The sequence below is a fragment of the Tyto alba genome, unplaced genomic scaffold, assembly GCF_018691265.1.
Source record: "Tyto alba isolate M040663 unplaced genomic scaffold, T.alba_DEE_v4.0 Super-Scaffold_10, whole genome shotgun sequence".
Classification (NCBI taxonomy): Eukaryota; Metazoa; Chordata; class Aves; order Strigiformes; family Tytonidae; genus Tyto; species Tyto alba.
This window is the reverse complement of record NW_024881262.1, coordinates 26575666-26598319: the sequence shown is the minus strand read 5'-3', so window position 1 is coordinate 26598319 and position 22654 is coordinate 26575666. Positions and strand designations below refer to the sequence as shown.

General features: G+C 38.8%; 2 protein-coding genes across 7 annotated transcripts in view; one reads left to right on the top strand and one right to left on the bottom strand.

The window, feature by feature from the left end:
- Positions 1–22654, bottom strand: part of LIMS2 (LIM zinc finger domain containing 2) — a 35849-nt gene that overhangs the window by 9224 nt on the left and 3971 nt on the right. For all 5 annotated transcript variants that reach the window (XM_032990546.2, XM_032990551.2, XM_032990549.2 and 2 more), the window contains 3 exons: positions 10165–10324; positions 9289–9355; positions 8817–8937 (listed from right to left, as the gene is read on the bottom strand). In XM_032990546.2, the coding sequence (XP_032846437.1) occupies positions 8817–8937; positions 9289–9355; positions 10165–10324 (348 nt within the window). The remainder of the gene's footprint in view (positions 1–8816; positions 8938–9288; positions 9356–10164; positions 10325–22654) is intronic.
- Positions 869–8352, top strand: GPR17 (G protein-coupled receptor 17). Of its 2 annotated transcripts, XM_032990553.2 has the most exons (3): positions 869–1262; positions 5063–5100; positions 5549–8352. In XM_032990553.2, the coding sequence occupies exon 3, from the start codon at positions 5585–5587 to the stop codon at positions 6617–6619; it is 1035 nt and encodes a 344-aa protein (XP_032846444.1). In that variant the 5' UTR covers positions 869–1262; positions 5063–5100; positions 5549–5584; the 3' UTR covers positions 6620–8352. The 2 variants fall into 2 exon arrangements, with proteins under 2 accessions (XP_032846444.1, XP_032846443.1); XM_032990552.2 differs by lacking the exon at positions 5063–5100 and having other exon boundaries at positions 870–1262.

Here is a 22654-nt window from a genome sequence, read left to right as displayed (position 1 = left end):
AAAATTAAAATGATAGGAGTGACTTCCGTGGGTTTCTTTGTCACAAAACAGACAAGCCAGCTTAATTCCTTTCACTGTATCATTATGTGAAACACTCGCTGAGATTTACAGGTCATTCTCAAAAGACACCAGACAAAAGGAAAAGTTCAAATGGAAAGGCTAGATTTATGGCTGAAGTAGTGGGTTCTTTGCAGGGCCCCTTCCAAAATCCTGCTGTGATGAATCACTTACCCTTACATCTGTAAAAGGGGGATAAGAATACAACACAGATGTTGTTGTGAGACCTCAAACATTTATGACCCTCAGCTGGCAGGCGCCTGTCTAAGTGCTAAGTATCATTATTATTCTCTCCAAATCTGAGTCCTCCTGTCAGAAAGTGTCTCTCTCCAGGGCTGGAACTACTGTCTGCCCAGACGGAGTCCAGAAAAAGCAGACAGCACCCCATTATAAGGAAACATGCAGCTGTGCTCATCTCAGCATAAAGGCATCAATTTTATTCAGCACTGTCAAATGCAGAGTAATTATATGGGGCAGGACATTGGGACCCTGAAGCAAGTGTCCTGAAAGAGACCCCTCTCATTCAGCTGAATAAGATGCCTTCAGCCATTTGCACTGATAAACCATTATCAACCCCTCCCCACTCACAAACCCTCTCTGCTGTCCCATAGACCCTCCTCTATTGCAAGCAAAGGAAAGTGTTGGACAGGCTAAGCTGTTACCATAGCAGCCGCCCATCTCTCTCTTTCCCCCTCCCCATTCCCACCATTATGGAATTATCCCATTCTGAAATGTCCTGTTGTGTCTATTAATACCAGACTTCCCCCAAACAATGCTTCTCTCCACCCTTCTAAAATAATCAGGGGACTCCAAGAAGTCTGTGTTCACGGCTGGGAGTTCAGTAGCAGCCTTTAGTAAGCACCATGAACACCGGAATATTCATACAGTATATTCATATCTATAACAGCAGCAGCAACCCCAGTGCCAAGAGCTCAGCTGGGATGAAGACTGCTCTTCAGTGCTGGGGTGTTCTCTCCTCTGCTCTCTTGTGTGACTGAGCTGATAATGCACTATCAGAGCTAGAAGGACACTATATAGGGGGGCTCCCCTCTCCACCCTCAGCAACTTTGCAACTGTGTGCTCTTTTTGGATCATCTTGTTTTCACCGCTGCTCCTTCTATTTGCTTTGCTGTCATCAGAAGGAGTCCTTTGAGATTTTCCCAAAAGGACCCTATACTCCACCCACAGGACTGCACTGTAAAGAGGTAAGAGACAAACTTCGGTTAGCAGAATAATGAAGGAGCTTTCCTAATGGCATTTGTTTTAGCTGCTGTCAGTGAGGTGGAAAGATACACACACAGAGGCGGATTAATATAATGGAAATGTTTGAAACTAAGAACAGGCAGCATTTTTTCAACTTCAGAGAATAATTTCCCCACTCTCCTTTACATCACTCCTTCAAAGCATACAAGTTTTTAAACTACTTTACCTAATGTACATCCATTTGTACCAGGAAAACTGATAGTTGTATGGTATGTCCAGTGCTCTCTGACACTGCTTTGATGCCCACAAGAAAGAAGCATTTCAGCTGAAGGGTGGGAGGCTTGGCAAGGAGTGATTTTCAGGAGAATAATTTCAGTCAGAAGTGAACTATTTTTAATTAAGGGTACTTTCAATGAAAGATAGGAGACACTCCCATTTGACAAGACACTGGAACCATAATCACAAACCCCCACAAACTAGCATAATCCCAAACCAGAAACCTCTCTAGCTGAGAGCAAAACCAGGAATTTCTGATATCCACTACAAACCCTAATACATAGTTTAGATTTATCTGCAGCGGGCTTTATAATAAATGCTCCAAGCTAGCCAGGTAACTAACTTGTGATGAGCTAAATAGTACTCCTGCTTATTGTTTCATTAATGATAGATAATCTCCTGGAAGAGTAATCAGGCTGTATTTATACTGACAGCCCTGTGGATTGTTATCTTGCTTGTTTCTGAGCAGAAGACAAACAGGGCATAAAACATGGGCAGTGCACATCCATTTCAAATGGGCAGCGACACCCCCATTACAGCTCAGCCCTGGGAGGCCTGGGATATCGGCTCATTCCAGAATAGTGCTCTGTTTAGCAATACATACATCATTAAATATTCACACAACACCAAGAATGCAATCCAAGCAGAAATTATCGGACAATGAGCCAGACTCCTAAAGGAGTTTTCTGTCTGTGGAGTCAAAGCCTCTTGCACCATATAGCTTACCACAAACTACACATTCTAGGTCATTTGGGAAGGTTTCTAGTTTGCTCTTAGCATTCATGCAGACTAGAACTACGAGCTTTCTAGGACTTTGAGTGCGTTTTTGTAAGCATAACAAACTGAAAAGAAAGAAAAAACTAAAAATGAAACATATTTATTTTAAATTGATAGGAGAAAGCCAGGAAAAATAGAAAAGAAACTGTAAATAACAGCAAAGGACTTTCTACACTGTCTATAGAACATGCTGACAAAGAACTATAATTTTTGTAAAGTTGTAGCATTTTGTTGAAAACATATCAATTCTAAAAATAAGCTCAACAATTAATTCTAGTGACATATCAGTTTTTTTCCTAATCTACTCAAGTGCTACACCACAATTTTCATGTCAACAAACAGAATTGTAAAAACACCAAAAAACTTTAATAAAGTTCCCTTCTAATTTAAAGCCTAAGCAAAATTAGGAAAAGGCCCACTTGCCTTTTCTATGATTTCTGATCAGGGAATGACAAATACTCCCTTCACCTTGCTCTAGAAAGTAAATCAGGTAACAGCAGCTCTCCTATGAAGGCGCTCATTTGAAAAGACTGAATCTCAATTTTATCATTAGTTCTAAGCCTCTCCATTCCTGACACTGACATACGGGGCTTCTAGATAGCTCTAACATTCTCCTTTCTACTCCACCCTGCAGTTTTTTGCAGTTAAAGCATGCCCAGATAGAAATCAATGGCAGACTCTATTCTGCCACCAGTGAGGACAAAACTCTCAACTTCTAAGTCTTGGCTATTCCAAGTCTGGCACTAACACTCAACTGAAACCAAGTCCCAAAGATCTTCCTTAGGAAATCAGCTCAAATAGAATCATTTCAATGTATGATGCTGCTAAACCCCTAGTATTTAGCTTGTAAACTGGGATAAAGTCAGCTTACTGCTTCGATTCCTGAACTGATGTAAATCATTATCAGTAAGACAAGAGACATCCCTGTCTGTTCCATCAGACAAACCTTGCTTCTGCCTTTTCAGGCAGTTTGTCAGTGGTGTGAGAAGGATGTACAGAGTAATGCTTAGTCATCAGACCACCCAATCACTGACAGGTGTGTATATAAAGATCACCTGATTACATTTTTAGCAGATGAAAAGCATATTTAAACAAAGTGCCTGACACACAAAAAAAAGGCTCCATAGCCAGAACATCAGGTGATAGGTACCGTTGTAAATTAACAGCCGGTAAAAAGGCATGATCTCATCTTATTTCTCCTTTGGTATGCAATAGAAAAATACATATTTAAACTAATTCCATCCAGGGAGGACAAGTATTTGAGCATTTAACACTACTATCACATACAAACTTCAAAATGTTGTGTTCAAAAATACTTGCAGGTTTTACTTCATAAGGGACAAATAAAACTAGAAACAAAAATTGCAGGCTTGTCTGTAAACCCAGGATATTCAGATGGAAAACTGCAACAAGGAATTTTCTTTTTATATGTGAAAGCAAGATTTCACATGGATTTTCATAGATGAAATGTCCCTTAGAAAAAATGGCTGTACTGTCTTCCTTGCACATGCACTTCTGGTAATTCCAAGACAGTAATTTGTTGCTATCTCTAGGCCTACAAAAAAGCATGCAGCTGGCAGTAGGCAGTGAGTACCCATACACTCAAACCTAGAGTCCTTTTTTGTGCCATAAACGTGCAGGGTATCTAGGCAACATACGGAGTAAGAAGGCCCCTCTGTGGCCATATGAAGAAATTTCAGTTTCTGAATTTCATTCAGTCTCCCTTCTGTTGACTGTTGTCTCTTCAGCTGTGAACTAAACAGAAGTGGTCCAGCATATTAATCTCTAGATGTTGTAGTTTTCTGTCCACCTGAAAGTGACAGCAGCCAAACAAAAGATGGTGATTGCCTTGGAATTCTGTTTACATTTTCCAATTTATTGGTCTGTTCTTAATCCCATTTCAGTTTCTCAATTAGGCATGAATATTTTGAGACATCTGAATAATTAGTTCTGTTGGGAAGCTGGATGCATTGCATAATGCCTTGGATCAACTGTTCAATGATACAGGATTTCAGCATACAGCATAACTTTTGCCCGAGACTAAAAATTTTGTCTGATAATGTCAGCAACCATCTTAAACTTTTAATCTCAGTGGAGGAAAATGGATGTATATATAGATGTATTGAATGTTACGGGGAAACGGTCAAGCAGTACAAAATGCAATGGTGAGCACGACGGAGGTACTGCTGCACATACTGTAACACCTCTGGGGAATCCAAGAAACAGAGACAATGCTGGAAACTCAGACTGCCTGCATTTCCCTACCACTTGTGCCCACAGATGAGAAATGTATAAAAAGCCATGGGTCGGTGCCCAAAAAAATCTTAACACTTTTTGTTGATGCTGTTCAGGACCCTGCAGACAACAAGAGATACTAGCAAAGCTAATCTCAATTTTACTAAACTGCTATTTGCAAAAGGCCCTGAATAAGCTACAGTGGAATTCAGACTTTTGAGGGAGGGAAAGAAAGGGTTATGCTGGGAAAAGAAGAAAACTACAGGGAAGGATGACACTCTGACAAGCAACTGACAGCATGGGCATTACTAATAATCTTTTCTGAATCAATTCAGTGGTTTTTGGTTTTCAAAGGAGATGCTGCTACCCATCTGAAAAGTTTCCTCCTATATTGGAAGTAGATGCATTTGCCTTAAACACAGGTCTTTAGATCAAAATAATTCTCAAAGATTTTCAGGAACCCTGTGTTTGTTTTAATAACAGCAGTATCTGACCTGTCTTCCACCTCTTCTAGGAACAATACATATTCTAAGCAAGATCACCTTAAAACAGGTAAGTGTGCTCAGAAAAGCTGACTCATTAGGAGCTCTTCAGTCCTGAATCAGACTTTCAAATGAAACACAGCAAATGCTTTCTAGCTATGTATACAGAGCCCACTTCCACTCCTCCATTAACCAGACATATAAGCATTTCCCTACTCTGTTATTCAACTGATCTCAGCACAGGCTGGAGACAAGCTCATGATCAGCTAGCTAGGTCTTTACAGTGGTTCATTCAACAGGAATTAATGGTCTGGAAAACCCAGCCGAGCCAGAGTTATTCAGAATTTTAATGTAAGGGTTTAAATTCAGACTGACCTGTTGCATTAAATACCAATATTAGCAAACAGGAGACATCACTGATTCTCATGTGTGGTTTTGGGGGTGTTTTTTTGGGGTTTGTTTTAATTTTTCTTCATAAAACCAGGATCTTTTGTAATATACTGTCTCAATTCTTTCAGGTTTTAGGGTTTTTTTCTTCAAACCTGTGGTGAAAAATGAATGGTCCAGCAGATCCCTCAAGCCTACTCTTCAATTGCTCAAATCAATCAAATTTTTCCTTGGAAACGTCAGAGCAATGTGGCAAAGAGACACACCTTGAGAACATCCTTTTTGCCACTTTCTATTTCCTGGACTTCATCCTGGCTTTTATAGGCAATGCCCTGGCTCTTTGGCTCTTCATCCGGGACCAAAAGTCAGGCACACCTGCCAATGTTTTCCTGATGCATCTTGCTGTGGCTGACCTGTCCTTTGTGCTAATCCTTCCCACCCGGCTGGTGTACCATTTTTCTGGTAATCACTGGCCATTTGGCGAGATCCCATGCAGACTCACTGGCTTCCTTTTTTACCTCAACATGTATGCCAGTATCTACTTCCTCATGTGTATCAGCATTGACCGTTTCCTAGCCATTGTGCACCCTGTGAAGTCCATCAAGCTCCGCAGGTCCCTTTATGCTCATTTGGCATGTGCCTTCCTATGGGTTATAGTTGGGGTTGCAATGGCACCTCTGCTGCTCAGTGTGCAGACAGTCGAAATGAAAAACACAACCGTCTGCTTGCAGCTCTACAGAGAAAAGGCATCACGTCATGCCCTTGTGTCCTTAGCAGTGGCATTCACCTTCCCATTTGTTACTACAGTGACTTGTTACTTATTAATCATCCGAAGCCTGAAAAGTGGGAACAGAGTTGAGAAACACCTGAAGGAAAAAGCTATCAAAATGATCATCATGGTCCTGATGATCTTTCTGATTTGCTTTGTACCTTATCATGTCAACCGCTACATTTATATTCTCCATTACAATGGGACCAAAACTTCCTGTGAAACACAGCGTATTCTAGCCCTCAGTAACCGCATCACTTCCTGCCTCACGAGCCTAAATGGTGCCTTTGACCCAATCATGTATTTTTTCGTAGCTGAGAAATTCCGTGAGGCTTTGTGCAATCTGTTTTGTGTTAAAAAGACTGTAATGTTGCCTCAAACATATGAGGGTAAGACAAATGAAAGCTCACTAAGTGCTAAATCTGAACTGTGAACATGACTATTGTCACTGCTTTGACTTAAGAACTCTCTATTCCACCAAAATAAGCTCTGAGTGCAAATATGCAGTGAGATAATATACCCAGAGTCAAACTCATCCTGAGAAGGGAAGTTCTGTTGTTTTTATGGGACTGCAATTAGCACTGACAACAGAGATCACATGTTCTTGTCTTACTGAAACTGCAAACAGAAGTACAGTTCTACTCATTTCCAAGATGTGAAACTGAGGGCTGAACACTTGGGAATAGGGGAGGGAGCAAAGAGGATATTAAAAGGACGTTTTTTAAAAACGAACAAACAAAAAAACAAAACCCAAACCACCTTCATTCCCAAAGCGTTCAGTAATGACTCTTCCTCTGCACAATCCATACAGCCTACTTTAAAATTTTATATTGTGCTAGCAGTAGAGATCCACTCCTGAGATCAACCTGTCTGATGAAAAGACAGCATATGCTTGCACATCTTGTTCAAGTGTCTGAATTCAAAGCATTTAAAGACAGTAGACAGAAAATTGGTACTAAGTGGGGACAAGAAAAAAAAAAATCAAAATGCTGCAATGCTCCCAAACTGGACTGGAATTAAGATAGGACTTACATTTATTTTTCTACTTCTTCCCAGCATTCAGAGCTGGAGATGAGCACTAAACTTCACACTACCTTTTCCATCTGCCCTCTGCCATTGTCTCAAAGCTGCAGACAGAAGTTGGACAACATTTACTACACTGCCTCTTTTATGTAGTTCTCTGCAAAACATCAGCTATCCTGATAACCATCAAACTAAAGAATGGAAAAGGGCTGTTTAGGATTCATCTTTCAGCATTCATCTTTACTACATACTGAATCATAAAAATATGAACCTGAATGGCAAAAGTGAAGAAAAGTAAGCATACAAAGAAGTGAAGTCTACTTTGTCCAGAAGAGATTCCTATCTTTGAGGTGTTTTACAATTATCTTTTGTGACTTATTTAGCAAGACTATCTATTCATTCACTACCGGTAAAGTGGGAATCATCTTAACTATCATTACTGATACAAATTGCATCCAGTGGAATATGTCTGGAAATTGGCAGATTAAGGAAGACCAGATACGATGAAAAGTGGGAAAAAGAACCCAAGTTTTTCCAATAATATTTACTAGAAGACTGCTTCAATGCAAAATAAATATGGACATAAATATTATAAGAAATCAGGTGACAGATGAATTGTATTTTTTACATACAGATACATATACAAGCGTATCCCTTTTCTGTGATTTTGGGAATCAGCTCCTTACCATTTTAGAGCTGGTCCACAAACTATGGAATCAAACATACTTTTACCTTGCTTGAACTGCTTCAATTCTGACTGCTTTCCCAAAACACCCTGGGTGCTATCACAACAGCCCATTCTAACAAGTTCAGGTGTCAAAAGAAAATCAGTTATGCCCAACTCCAAAAACTAAGGCATGGAAGTTGTATGCAGGATGGAAGAGAAGGAGGAGTTGAGAGGGTCTCCCTGCTGGACAGGGTACAAGTATATAACTTTTTTTTCCCTGCTTCACCATTTAGTCAGAATATAAACTCTAGGAAACTGCTAGGCTTTGTTCAAGACGTATGAAAGCCTCAAATTAACTATGACTTGTGCAACACTGCCTGCTAACTGCTGAATTGTTTTATTTCCTTATCATGGCATGCTTTTGTACAAGTTCTCTTTTATGTTTTTATTTCTTCTTAATTAAATGCATTAATCAACCTTTTGGACTTGTTTTTATTTTTCTGTATATAAAATTAATGATTTCTGAAGACCAGGGGAATCACATGCTGAACAGGCTTTGCTAGAATCCTCGTGTTATTCTCTTGGCCTTTTGCTATATCTTGATTTCCTGCTCAGCAGCTTACTTGATAAAGAGGCTGCCCAGAACCACATAATTCCTTTTTCTCACTTGCTATTCAGCCTTTTGCCTGAAATCCCTTTCTTTTCTAGAACCCATCCACTAGCTACTAAAATTTGAGTTTATGATTTCTACATGTTTCACTAGATGAAGAACACTGTTCTTCATTTTATTTCCCATCTCCTAACAGACTATTCATTAAAGCTTCTTCTGTACCTTTTCAAACTTTACCTCTCAGCATACAACTCACTGACCACTCTCAACACCTTGCTACTGTATCAATAACATACTGATAAAACTTTCAGAGCTCCTGCTCTATCTTACCTGCCAGCATTCTTCACAAAACCCAGGTCAGCAAGTGCTACATCGCAGAGCTCACAGCGGAAACATTCTGGGTGCCAGTTATTGTTCATTGCCTTGATAACACGCCCAATAATGAACTCACCTGCAAAAGGAAAGCAACACCTTGAGATGTACGCAGAAAACAGTCCTATCAAAAGTCTACTGTCCTTCATAATCCTCACACTTTAATTCCAAAAGAACTATTACAGTCTAACTTTGAAAAAAAAAAAAAAACAAAAACCAAAAAACAAAAAACAAAACCCCCACAATTATTCCCACAACCAGGATACCCCAAATCACTGCTGGTATCATCCTTTGTTTCCCTCCAGAGCTCCTGCTCCTTAAATAACGTTAACAATCCCAGCCCAGGGATGGATGTCACTGCAACAACGGTGGGAGGTTTGCACATCCCTGCAGCTGTTACCCCATGGGGTTGACAGGCACCACATCTTACCACACTCCCCGCAGCAAGGAGCAAACAGCATCTGGAAGTCATGCTCACAGTACTTCCGACCTTCAAACTGTGAACAAAACAAGAGAGGAGCCCTCATGAATAACTGAACTACTCTTATGTCATGATAGTTCAGCATGATTTTCCACTGAAATGACTAATTAGTCAAGGTCAGTCAAGTTCTCCAGTTTTAGCCCCCTCTCACCTGTTTTTAAACTCCTAAGAATTTTTCTTAAAGAAATATCCAGGCATGGCTTCAGCCTCATAGTGAATTTGCATAGCAAACAGTGAAATTAATAGCAATGCTGCTAACCAGACAGTAAAAACCTTGATGTGTACAAAGCCTTTTTCCTATAGTTGGCTTTAATTTCATTTTTGCTTTAGCTTCTTTTACTCACATAATTCAGAACTACTCCTCCTACACGAGGCTAAAACTCAGGGCAAATTAAGCATGTTTAAAATAATGTGTTATTCAAAATAGGTGCTTGCACATATTCTGTAAAATACAACTGTAAATTTCAATTTTGGTGAACGCATTTAAAAACAATTTCAGTTGCCCAATTGGAAAAGTTTGGTACACAATGTCTAAAAATAAAGAAAAAAATTCACTAGTGTCTAATGAAATATTAAGAAACATTTTCTATTTTCTTTTTGAAATGCCTCTTATCCAAAGAGCAAACACACAGTTTTATAGGAAAGAGTATGTAAAAAGAAAATAAAAAAAAGGAAATTAAGTCAAAAGCCCCACAAAAAAATAGCAATAAGGGTTTAGGGTGAAGAAATTTAACATGTAAGAAATATGGAAATTCATACTTCTGCCAGAATTTTCACCTAATTCCTTACTACTTCTCTTCTCTTACAGACAGTATGAGACCTCACCTCATAAAAAAGTCCATCTGGGAACTGACGAAAACACTGAGCACAGACAAAGCAGTTCTCATGATAGAGCTCCCCATTGCTGTTAACAATCCTCTCTGCAGGATCAAATCGAGTCTGGCAGCGTTCACATACTGCATTTGCAAGAGCATCAGACATATTACTGGAATAAAGACAAGGGTAAGAACATGAGCAATATCACAGCTAATCACATGAGTATAATCATATCATCCAAGTTTCCCTAACGTCTATGAACACAACATTTCCACTGCTTTAAACTCCCTTTCATATGAAAAAAAAACAGACCAATGAGTCAATTCAGCACTGACATCAGTTAGAAATAATGTTCTTGCAACTCACACGTGGCAGAATGAGCTCATGTAGCAGACTTATCTACTGCACACTTTTGACTGCTTCACCAGTCTTTCACCGCATTACGTCATGCTGCTAATAGCTCATACCAAATATCCAGAGTTTTAAATAAACCAGTAGTTCATAGAACAGTAAACACAATGATTCTGACTTCTTCAGATTTCTGGTCTCAGGATGCGCACCTCAGGATTTTCTGATGTGTAATAAGCACAGATATCTCACTGCAGTCTCCCCTTCACTGTAGGAATTAAAAAGGCAATTCCCGCTCTACCCAGCAGCTTATGTGCACAAGACTAATTGGAAAATAACTGCATACAATGCCTCTGTCTTCCTGACAAATTAGTTGAAACTGTCAAAGTGTTAAAAAGGTATGGGAAGAGAGAAGTCTCTCTGGCTGGTTTGGCAAATACATCAGCTTAATTGCCTCAGAAAGGAAGGCTAAAAAACCCCCAAAGCCACACTCGCAAATCATGTAAAAGACGTTTCCTCTATCTCCCCTAAAATGCAGAACAATCCTAACCTCTTTCATAAAATTTTCACACTTACCATCATGGCAGTCTAAGTTCTCTATATACTAACAGAATGCAGTTTTAAAATCTTAGATCACATGTCCAAGCAGGGATGGAAACATTATAAAGAAAGAGTCTCAGTTTCTTGTTGCAATGGAATTTTTCTTTTAACTACCAGGCTATCCAATAATATAAAAATTGAATACTGTTACACTTTTAGATATAGAAAAACTATTTTATGCCTTCTGGGCACCTTCTGAATTCTATGAATGGAAAGATAGCAGTTTTATAGGTGAGACTATAAAAAATTTCCAGCACGTTAAAAATCTCTGAAATACTTGTGTAGTAGTTTTCCTGAAACATACACATAACACATACATAAAATAAAATATGGCTTGGTTTAAAAGGTTTTTCCTCTTTCTTTTTATATTCAAAGCTACTTTGAACTGAATTGCCATTGTTAGTGTTATTCTACAACCTGACATGTTACTTTCCACACCTCTTCATAAAGAACAGTAACTCAATAAGCATGTTCCAGTAGCAGAAGATTCTCTTTCCTCCGGTCAGAGACATCTCTATGAAAACACGCCACCATTTGTACTCCTGGGCTTTGTGCTCCCAGTGCACCGAGAATGAGCAGGCAGCAGCACAGGCAGCAGTGCAGGCAGCAGCCTCATACTCCTGAGGCAACAAAATCCAGCCTTGTGCTTTGGCTGGGCTCAGCTGAGGCAAATGTATTGCATCTGCAACCCAGACAAACATCCTATGCTGTGACCTGGAGTGACAGCTCAGTAAAAATATACTTTCTTTCTGCCACTGCAATTCCAAGGGTGGCAAAGACTGAGGGAGCTGGTAATAATTTCAAGAATAGAGCACTGATTTAGCAGAAATTTGTTACAACTTGTTTCCTTATTGCAGTACAAAGGAGTTTTAAAAAACAGACATGTACTGGAATTATGGACAAGCAGGAAATCCTGTCATTTCATAAACTAGAGGTCATAGGTTAAAGAAACATTTTTATCCTGACAGAGTACCAAAGAAATAGGTCAACACAAAACCACCAGTGTTTGCAGCAAAGGCGAGACCTAATCAGCTTAGGTTTCGACCGCCACTCTTTCAGTTCTATCATGCAAATGTGTAACAGGACTTGAAATTATAATCTCCACATCAAGTATTTTTTCCCATCTTGAAAAATTGGATGCCTGAATTCCAAAACTTGAACTAGCCAACAGTCATGATTAAGAAAGCTTCATGTCAAGATCAGTGAAAAAGCTCCTCTGGGTTACAGAAGAAAACGAGGCAAAACATGTTCCCACGAGTCTCAGAGTTACCTCCACAACAGCACGTATTACACCCTACACACTAACAACAAAGCATGACCTACAGTTTGTTTGTTGACTTTTTGCTCTATAAACATTAAATCAACATTTAAAAAATCCTGATTTTTTTTTTCTTCTTTCTTTTCTCCAAATGGACTTTAACATCAGGGAAGGAACAGTTCCCACCACTGCCACTACCAAGTACCTCCAGAGTTCGGCCAGCAAGAACTGAGCTGCCACCTGGACAGCAGCACTATGCAACAGCTACAGCCTGCAACAGGCACGTCCATGTGCCTGTATGAAACACAGTGCAAGTTCATGAGTGTGATAGTTCACACCAAACACTACTGATTATACTTTTCCAGGAGAGATTCTGACACAAGTCCCATGGCTGTGTTGGAGAGAAAGATAATGAAGACGTAGGGACTCACTCACAAGAATAAGGCTTTCAGGAGCCTCCAGTCTGAACCCAGCATTTGAAGGCTGTCAAGACAGTGTAACCTCACAGTAAGCCCTAACTTCTAAACAATATAAAATCTATTGGGAAATTGAAATTCCTAGTGAAAGTCAAACGCACTATTGTTCTGTGTTCTCACTGTCTTATCTTAGCATAAAGTACCAGTTTTAACTCTCAAAAAATTAATTCACCTCATTCATTCGCAAAAGCAAGAGAATATCAAGAGTCCCAAGAGTTTATTTACCATCTTGCTGAAGGGTGATGATGCAAAAGGTCCAACTCCTAGCTATGGAATTTTGCTCATGATATTCCAATACTGTTTTAACAACAGAATATGACATGCAGCAAAAAATCACTAATGATTTTGCAAAACAGCATAGAACAAGCACTTCAAAGACTTGGAAAATATTTAAAAATTTTTTAAAATGTTTGAGCTAGAAGAGTTTGATAAATGCTGACAAGATTTTCTTAAAGGCATAAGAAAGATGATCATGATACAGCCTGAGCTGTCCAAGAAATGCCACAATGCAAATGAGCTAATGATTGTGACTTGTTACTAATACATGAGAGAAACTATTAGTCCAGGAAAAAAAAAAAAAAACTGTGCACAAAATAACACAGTTCTCTGCCTCAGCTATAACCCAGTTGAAATCTGTTGGGGAGAGCCATACACGAGACAACTAAATCACACGTCAGCTCCTGACCGATGCGCCTCCTGTAACTCAAACCAGCAGCTGTAGCTCTTTGATAATGTCAGCTCGAGTTTTACTTCTCTGCTCTCTTTTCATTCATGATTTTTCATCCGTTTTTACTTAAGACATTTTATTATTTTACACTGAAGCTAAAATTTGCAACTTCAGCATTGCCCTAAAGGTATGACTTTGCATTTATTCAAAAGTTTTACTTTCAGGTCTGACATAGTTTCTTAATCTCCCTCAACTACACACCAATGTATGCCCTCTTCCTTGTGCAAAACCAAGCATTTATTCAACCAGCTCAAGGTTAAAATTAACCAAGGCTGGAAGCGGGGGGGGGGAGGACAGTTCTAATTCAGAGCAGTTTTATAATTCAGTTTACTACACTGCGGCAAAAACACTACTGCCAGCAACATGGGAAGAGGAAGAGCAACACCAAAACCATAATTTTGATGGTGGTGCCAAGAGTGACCGCAAAAGTTTGACTTGCTCTGTCAATCATAAGATATTTAGATCTGAATCTTTCCCACAAATGCCATTCCCCAATATGGAGTGCTTCTTGTATTCTGTTTGCTCACTGATTTTTGCAATTCGGTAAAATACAGAATCTTCCTCTGTTTTAACAATAAGCTGGTGACACAAAGACAGGAAAGGCTATTAAAACATGACCAGCACAACATCCTGAAGTTATCCTGTCCTGTGCAAACCTCAAAAATACCAGTGCTCAATCAATGCTTTTTCCAATCTTTCACCATTATGTGCTGTATCGTTAGCAAATTATCTTTCTCAAAGTACCTCATTTAGAGAAACTAGTTATTTACCATTGTAATTAGGTTGGGTTTCTCATGCTTTGACTTATCAGAAGCATTTACTACAAAGCAGCAGCATTGCTCTCGTATTTAAAAAAAAAAAAAAAAAAGAAATTCCTTTTTTATAAGAAGTGGAAATTAATTGGGAGACCCATTCTCTGCGACTGGTACAGGTGCTATAGAAAGATTTGAAAGCTTTTTACCTTCTTATATCACTAAAGCCCATATGGATCTATCTTCCAAAAACAGTGGTTTCATATATATTTGGGCTAGCGAATGTCATATATTTATATCATATTCTCATACAGATTAAGGAAATTGGACCTGTATTACTACAGGGGGAAAAAAAAAAAAAAAAAAAAAAAAAGGGTTAGACTTAAATACCAAGAAAGCCAGCTAAAATGCTACAGCTTCTATTCTGTTACCTCCTCCTTAAAAAATCTGTCCACAGGGATCTAGCACTGGTGACAGGCTGAGGGAAGAAAAAGCAGATCTAATACCTGCACTGCTAAGAGAATAGAACAGAAGCTCCAGCCTTTGCGTTAGTAGAATTTAGTATCTTAAACACGGATGCAAGATAAAATTAACCAGACAGCTAGACAACCAGGAGAAAAGATGAACAATCTCAGACTCTGTCAGGTCCAAGAAAGGAACTGCAGGCACGAGGAGTGCTTCCGTCAGAAAAGCCCAGTCAAAAAATACCAGTTTTCTTTAAGCAGTCTCAACAGCTTTTTGTTTTTAGTGTCAAAGACAGTTCTTCTTCATCACAATGCTGAATGAAGAATTACTTTAATACATAGATGATCAAAAAAACCTTACAGATACTACAAAAAGAAAGGAAGACATTTCAAGATACAAGAGCCCAGGGCATTGTCAAAACCTCAGCAGATAGGCACTGTACCTATGTTAGGAAATCCTAGAAAGGTATTCTCCCCTCATTCTGGTCTCCCGGTAAAAACTAGTGTATGCAGAAGGTATCACAATATGATAACATTTACATAGTCATTTTTAGTACGTATACACACACAGATGCCTAGCATAGCGAAAAGTCAAAAACCTAGAAGGCTATTGCCATTTGTGTATATCATAGATGCCAGTAGCTAAGATAAAAATCAGAGCACTCCAGGAGAGGGGCTTCTTCCCATCCCCATAACTTGGTTGAAGACTTGTGACTTTAAGTCCTCAATGTTGACCAAAAAAAAAAAAAAAAAAAAAATTGCTTGGACAATACCAGACTTTATGATTAATTTCACAGACTATGACTAATATAAAGAAAAAAGAAAGAGGAAGGGTATCAGTTCATGAACTTTGGCTGAGAAACAGCCCTCAGCTACCCTTATCATGCTTCCAAAATCTCCTCACTGCAATTCACTTTTATCTGGACAACCTTCCCAAACTGATTTAACTTCTTTAAGGTTATTATTAAACTTGTCATAAAATGTTGGAGAAAAAAAAAAAAATCCCACTTGTTCAATGTATGATTTGTTGTGTATTTGATAAAACTATGTGCATACCTTAACATTTTCAGCCTTTCTCCTTCTGCTTGCATTGAATTTTCAGTTCATTCCCTACTTACATTTTTTCAGCTGGCTAAATAAGAAATACCCCAGCATATCTTCCTCAACCATGCAGCCCCCAATCTCTCAATGAAATAAACACTTTTTGTTCTTATTTACCACACAGGGACAACCAAAATTAAAACAAACAAACAAACAAAACAAAACATACAAATGCAACTTATGATCACAGTGTGGAAAAAAAAAAAAATCTTTATGGCTCCTTATCACTCCTTGGCCTACCAGCAACAGCAATTTGCTATTAGTAGAAGCCAAGCATTTAAAAAAAAAATTCTACTCCTTCACACATTTCAGCTGAGAACAGAATATAGTGTCCGTGAGGTTGGCCTTAAGCGGAAATTACAATCAGGTAGACCTTTAAGACCAGCAGCAGCAATGAAAACCTGTTGGTAATCACACAGAAAAAAAATCCTATGCCATGGGTACTTGTAAGTCCCTCTCAACCTAATGCAATATTTATTTCCAGTAAACCATGACCAATTACTTAAAAAGACACACATTTAACAGTGTTCACTTAGCCTAGGGAAACATCAACAACAAAAATGTACATGTTTTAAACAGATTATACCTCTTACACAGGAAAAACACTCTTTTATTTTCAGGCATGTACCACTTCACCCACAGTGTCTATTTGATAAATAACTTCTTACATACATTCAATTTTTCCTCTTCTTCACTTCCATTATCTCAAAGGAGCTAAAATGCGATGTTTGTTTACCAGCACTGATAAAACAGATTATTCCGAAATGTGTTCATCAATTGCCATCAACTACCAGCAACACTATTGGATTACTCTCATTTGCCTGAAGAACAACATCAACTATCAGGACCGAGAAGCAAAAAGTATCAGTAGCTCAAAAACCATGGATAAAATACAAATAATTCAGGAGACAAAACTCCCAAACAGCTTATAATCTTCAATACTGTCATCTGCTGAGTAAAACCAAAATATGTTGCTTTATGTTTACTTTGCTTCAAGAACTATGATGTGAAAAACATATTCAATTTACCTATCTAGGCATTACCCCCTAAATCACTCTGCCAGCTGCAAAAACTGTTTCTTCCAAGCCCGCCTGGCCTTATTAAAAACTCTGCCAGCATACAGTTTATATGCAAGCACGGTCTGCCTTGCTGCGTACACATCACCACAGCAATACACACACAGCCTCCCTCCTTCAGCACAGCGCAGTATCAGCCCCCGAGCATTCTGCCACCCAGCACCGTATCCCTGTGGTCACAGTTTTTTCGGCTTCAGGGAGAGCTGAGCACCCCACCCCACCCCACTCCACTCTTCCCAGCCTTATTAACATGCCCACAGTCCCACGCAGTACCTTTGGAGGACCGTTACTGTCAGCATTGCTATGCCACACAGCACACATAATAGCACAGGTTTGAAAACAGAGATCTCACACAGATAAGCATTTCCCAAACATCAAGCTCCAGCTCCTGAAATCTAGCTGAGATAAAAGGCAAACGAGAACTAACCTTGTTCTCCTGCAAAACCGTATTGGTGCGGCACTCAGTACTATAAACATGCTGCTCAGAAAAGGGCATTCTTTCTGCACAGCAGATTAAGTACGTCTACCTAGAGAGAATTTTAAACCCTAATTTAAAAAAACAAATTCAAGGCTTGAGAAATCTCTGTCATGTTTGCAGACTCAGAAAAAAATTATTAGAAATAATAATTGGAAGTCATGGGGAAAAAAATATAATGCCTTCACCTTTCTGTAAGGCTCTTACAAGTTACAATGAAACCCAGTTAAACAGCTGACCACAAACTGCATTTTGACAATATGAGATGACTGGGCATTTATCTCATCCTTCCTATATTCAGTTCACACTGCTGTTTGTTTTCCACTGCTGCTTTTTCAATGCTTATTTTCTTTTCTCTCACAGCTCCCTTCTATGCTTCTCACTCTTTCTGAACAGCATCCTCTCCACTCAATGGCTTCGCCATTTCTCTCACTACCTTCTTACTCCCCCTCCTCACTAAATTCTCATACATTCATGCCCACAACTTTGTGTAGGAAAAATTGAAAGCTTAATGGCTAATAGCTATAGGCTAAAAGGAAAATAGTAGAAAGAGCAGGGTTCTAGTGAAGGATCCACAGTTCAAACTGAGAAGCCAAACCAATTGCTCAATTACAGGTAAGCATCAAGTCTATCTCCTGACAAGGAAAGACTGAAATTCAAAACTTCTGACTGCTAGGAAAAAATCTCCTCTCCTGCTCTCCCCAGTGACACAGACTTCAAATCCCATATTATGTTGCAGCTCACAGTTCTCCCAAAATGCAAATAAGTAAGTTTTATTTAATTCCTGTTAATTTTTCTCCTGCACAAAATCAACTTCAGTGGAAATTGAGAAATTAAGTAAAAGTTTAATGTGAAACACAGGAAAAGTAATGATCAAATAATGGAATTGTCTGGATAGATTTAAGAAGCTTTGGTTGATGTGTTCTGAATAATCTCAAGAAGTAGCTACACGTGAAGCTTCAGTTTCTGCTGCACCAGAGTTATTTACAAAAACTAAAATCAACTTAGCTTACTATTAGAAGTATAGGTGAAGAAATGAACTAGAGAGCTCTAAAAATCCAGGAATAATAGAATTTTATCAACATTTTGAAACATTATGACATTTCACCATTCCTTTATTCTCACAGTGCCTAAATACTTCACCATTAACAACACTAGCACTAATGTTGGTTCTGAACAGTCTAGTACAGTGCTTTGAAACGGGAAAGGTTCTCCATTGTTGCTTTCCTGTTATTGTTAAAAACTGAAAGCTTTCTCATCAGGAAAGTCCTTTCCTTCGTAATCTACTTGGAAATGAAAATAAACAGACTTCATGCCCTCTGGCTGTGTGCAGACGATTCCCACCTTAAAATAAAAAAGCCCCATCACCAAAACCGAACATCTATCAAATCCTGGAAAATGCTTCCACACCACCATTCCCTTCATCTCAGAGACATACCCACGTATCCCAGCTGCTGTATCTGTCCTGTTGCTCAGGAGTGACCCTGTGCCACTTAGCCGATCCTGCCGGCGTTGATAAAGTTTGGAGGATGCCAGCCCCCGAAGTCTCAGGCCAGCCATGGCACCCAATGCCACTGTGAAGGGGAATGCAGAGAGACAACTGGAGCGAACACTGGCAACACTGATATTCAATGAGTCACCTTCCTTTTGGGAGTTGCCTTTACGTTCTGGAAGAGCTAAAGCAGGATGCATAGACCCCTGCTCGACCATTGTTTCTTACAATTCATCTGCCATTCTGCTACAGTCTTAAAGATCAGACAACTTATTTCCTGTATTCTGCTAGTAATTACCTATTTAAGCCAGCACACTAGGAGTCTACATCATTAACTCATTGGCAGACTTGCATAATGTATGTCTAAATCTCATAAGTGAGATTAAAAACACCCACAACTGAATCTTCGCATAACTAATCCACTTAATTCAAGAAGACTTTCTGATCAAAGCAACAGAGAAATGCAGAAAAGCAAAACAGATTACTAGATCTCTTGACAACGAACACTTTAGTTTACTGCAGATCAGTATCTGACCCTGGCATCTCTAAGGTGGTTCCTGCAGGCTGCTGCATCACGCAATGTCTTGAGGATACTGCAAACAACAGAACTCTTCCTTCCATTTGGATAGAGCGTATTCCACAAAACAAAACCGTGAAGGCTTCTGCTCTCCGGACACACTCCAGCCTGCAGAAGTGGCATGCCACGGAGGGTCAGGAAGCAGGGAGAAGGAACATACTTGGCATTCCAGCCTCCAGAGCTCTCTGCGGGAACTGAACAGGGCCTTCTAACAGCAGTTTGCCCTTTCTACCACTCCCCCCTTCCCACTCACCCTTGCAAGAGAAAAAAGAGGATCACACAGCACAAGTGACTTGGGCCTGGTGTAGGGTGAGTAGAAACAGTAAAAACTTGAGAATACAGAAGTCAGTTTTCAAGAGAACAAAGGAAAAGGAGTGGAGGATGGAAGCATCTGAGTCAGTGTCATTTGATCAGCATCACCATGAAAAACATCTCAAGAGTCATTACCAACAAATTATTTTCTAGTAAATTATAAAAAAAATAGGATTTTTGTAGCATGAAAGTGAAATATATTCCATGACTACAGCCTGGCAAGCTACAGAGGAAAAGAAATGAGAAAGAAGAAGTGATGACTTCATAAGTACTAAATGAGTATTAACCAGCTGACATCCCTTATGTCCTTCAGAGAAAAACTAAAGGATTTACTGGGACCCAGCAGAACAGGCATAAATAAAGATCATACTTTCAAAACCTGGAATCAGTAACCTCAAAATCTACAGCTCACCCCACATTTTGTTAGGAGTTTTGAGACCTGACCTCTGACAGCAATCTGCCACTACCCTTTCTTTCAGACTGCATGTGTACAATGTGTACTTTATCCATTTCTACTTCATGATGTAAACGGAACAGAAGAAGAAAAATGTCCTCCATACTGGGTGTTTTTGCTGACCTTTTAAATTTTAGAGCAATAAAATACTTTTAAAATGTAATATTAAATCACTTTTTTACTTTTAGCACAAAGCAAAATATTAAAGCACCGCAACATTCATCTCCCTTAACCTTAAGCAATCTGGCTAAAAACCTCCTTCTCTCTCAAACACCTAAGCTTTTACCCTTTTGACTCATGTGACATGATTTTATTGGTTTTCAAATAACCACTCTTCCACAGAAAAGTATGACTTTCTGCTTCAAAAGATGAGAGGATTGAAGGAAAAAAAACATCAAAACAAGAACAATCCTGCTTTCCCATCCCTCAACACAAGCTTGCTTGCTCGCTCCTCTATTGCTGCCTTGCACATAAAGAGTGAAAATGCATTTCTTTTTCGTTTTTCTTGCTATTTTGACAGATTGCTTTTAAGAGAGAGGGTTGATGCCAAAATCCTACAGCTGGTTACTTTCTGGGCCAATGCAGAGAAGAAAGCAGCTAGATGTCTTTTAGGCATTAACAAGTTCTCCTCAGGGAAGCACCTCTGTGTCCCCAGAACAGACTACTAAGGACCTTCCAACAAGTTAAAATTTATCTAGAGAGCCTCAGAAAGATGATTTAGAGGGAAAGATAGTAAGATTTAAAACACATTTTTCAACGCAGAAGAGTAGAAACAGCTGCTTATAACTCAGAGAGATGAGACATCTCTTAATTTGATGCAGGTACTCTCTAGTCAGCGCCAAGAACCTTTCTTAATATTACCAACCTTTACACTCCCTCCTCCTCCTTCAAACCATTTTATTTGCAATTCCTTCATAAAATGGAGCACATGCACAGCAGCAACTCTCTACTGAAATACAAAGCCATCTAGTCAAATGCTAGCCTAAACAAAAATAATATACTCTTATTTCTTACCTCAACTGGATTAGGAACAACCAATAAGCATATCTGTAAATGCAGCTGTTCTTCTTTTGTTGACTGCAGGAAGTACATAGGCGTATCCAGATCCCAATTAGACCAAGTATAGTGATAACAAAAATTTCTTACAAAAATAATTATGCCCTGAAACATGCACTTAGGAAACATTTTTCCTTGGGCTTTGTATCAGATTAATTTCTAAAGGCAATATAAAACAACACCGACATTTTTTATCTTTATGTTTTCTAATCAACACCACAGCAATGAAGTCTTAAAAGCAATTATCTTCAATTCTGGTATATTTTCTACTTTGGGCATGTGACAATGTTTTGTTCACTGGTCATTCACTGATCCTCTTTCTTAGGAATAAGTCCATCACAAACAACTAAGAAAACAGAGCAAAACATAGTAGTCAAAAAAAAAAAAAAAAGCAACAAAAACCCCAACCAACTCTCTTCCCAAACCCCAACAATCCTAAAAAAGGCAAAAATCAAAATGGAGAGATGGACCAAACATGTAAAACACAAATTATAGAAGCAGTCTTCACTTGTTTATTGGTAAGGAAGCACCATCGTATCCTTCTAAAGGCACCAAAAATCATATAAATTATATTTCTCAACACTGCAAAATGTAGAAAGGCTGCTTAGAAACTTATTTTTATACCTAACACATTATCTCTTATACAGAGTTTATTTCCAAATGTATTTAAACAGCATGTAACTTAATAAAACTAAAATACATACATATCTTTCATTTCTTTCAGTCCTATGATCTTTGGCTTTTATTTGGAACAGACACATTCAAAGAAAGGGTGATTTTTTAAGTTAACTGTAGCCCTTTAAACCAGACTGCTCTTGAAATTAGGGACTGTAACAGCCACTTTAGTCAAGACACATAGAAATAAAATAGCTTAGCCAAGACACGGCAGTCAGAATTACTATTTGCAAATTCCGATTATCAGTTTTCTCTAACAAAACACAATCCTCACACTGTAACAGTGTAACTCATGATACACGTAATATTTGAATTTAATTTGCTAAATAAGTCACCTATTACTAATAGTTTTCTACTATGAATAGATAGAAGTGCACATCTCTCTTTGTATTTTCTGGAATTATATTTTTCCATAGTGCTGAAAACCAGTAAATCAAATTACTGCAGCTATTTAAATTCAGGAGACACCCTCTGCAGCTAAATGGGACAGAACGCTTAAAAACGAAAATGGAATTATTTTTCATCTATCTTAATTATTAGTAATGCATCAGTAATCATAATACCTAGAAGTGAGTCCTTTTGTGTTTCCATTTGACAGAAAGGTGAAGTGAAAAAGAGTAAGGTCAGCACCTCATGTTCTCCAGTCTTCCTTGCTT

Coding starts and splice junctions, on each gene's coding strand:
- GPR17 (XM_032990553.2), top strand. CDS start 5,585: ATGAATGGTCCAGCAGATCCCTCAAGCCTACTCTTCAATTGCTCAAAT.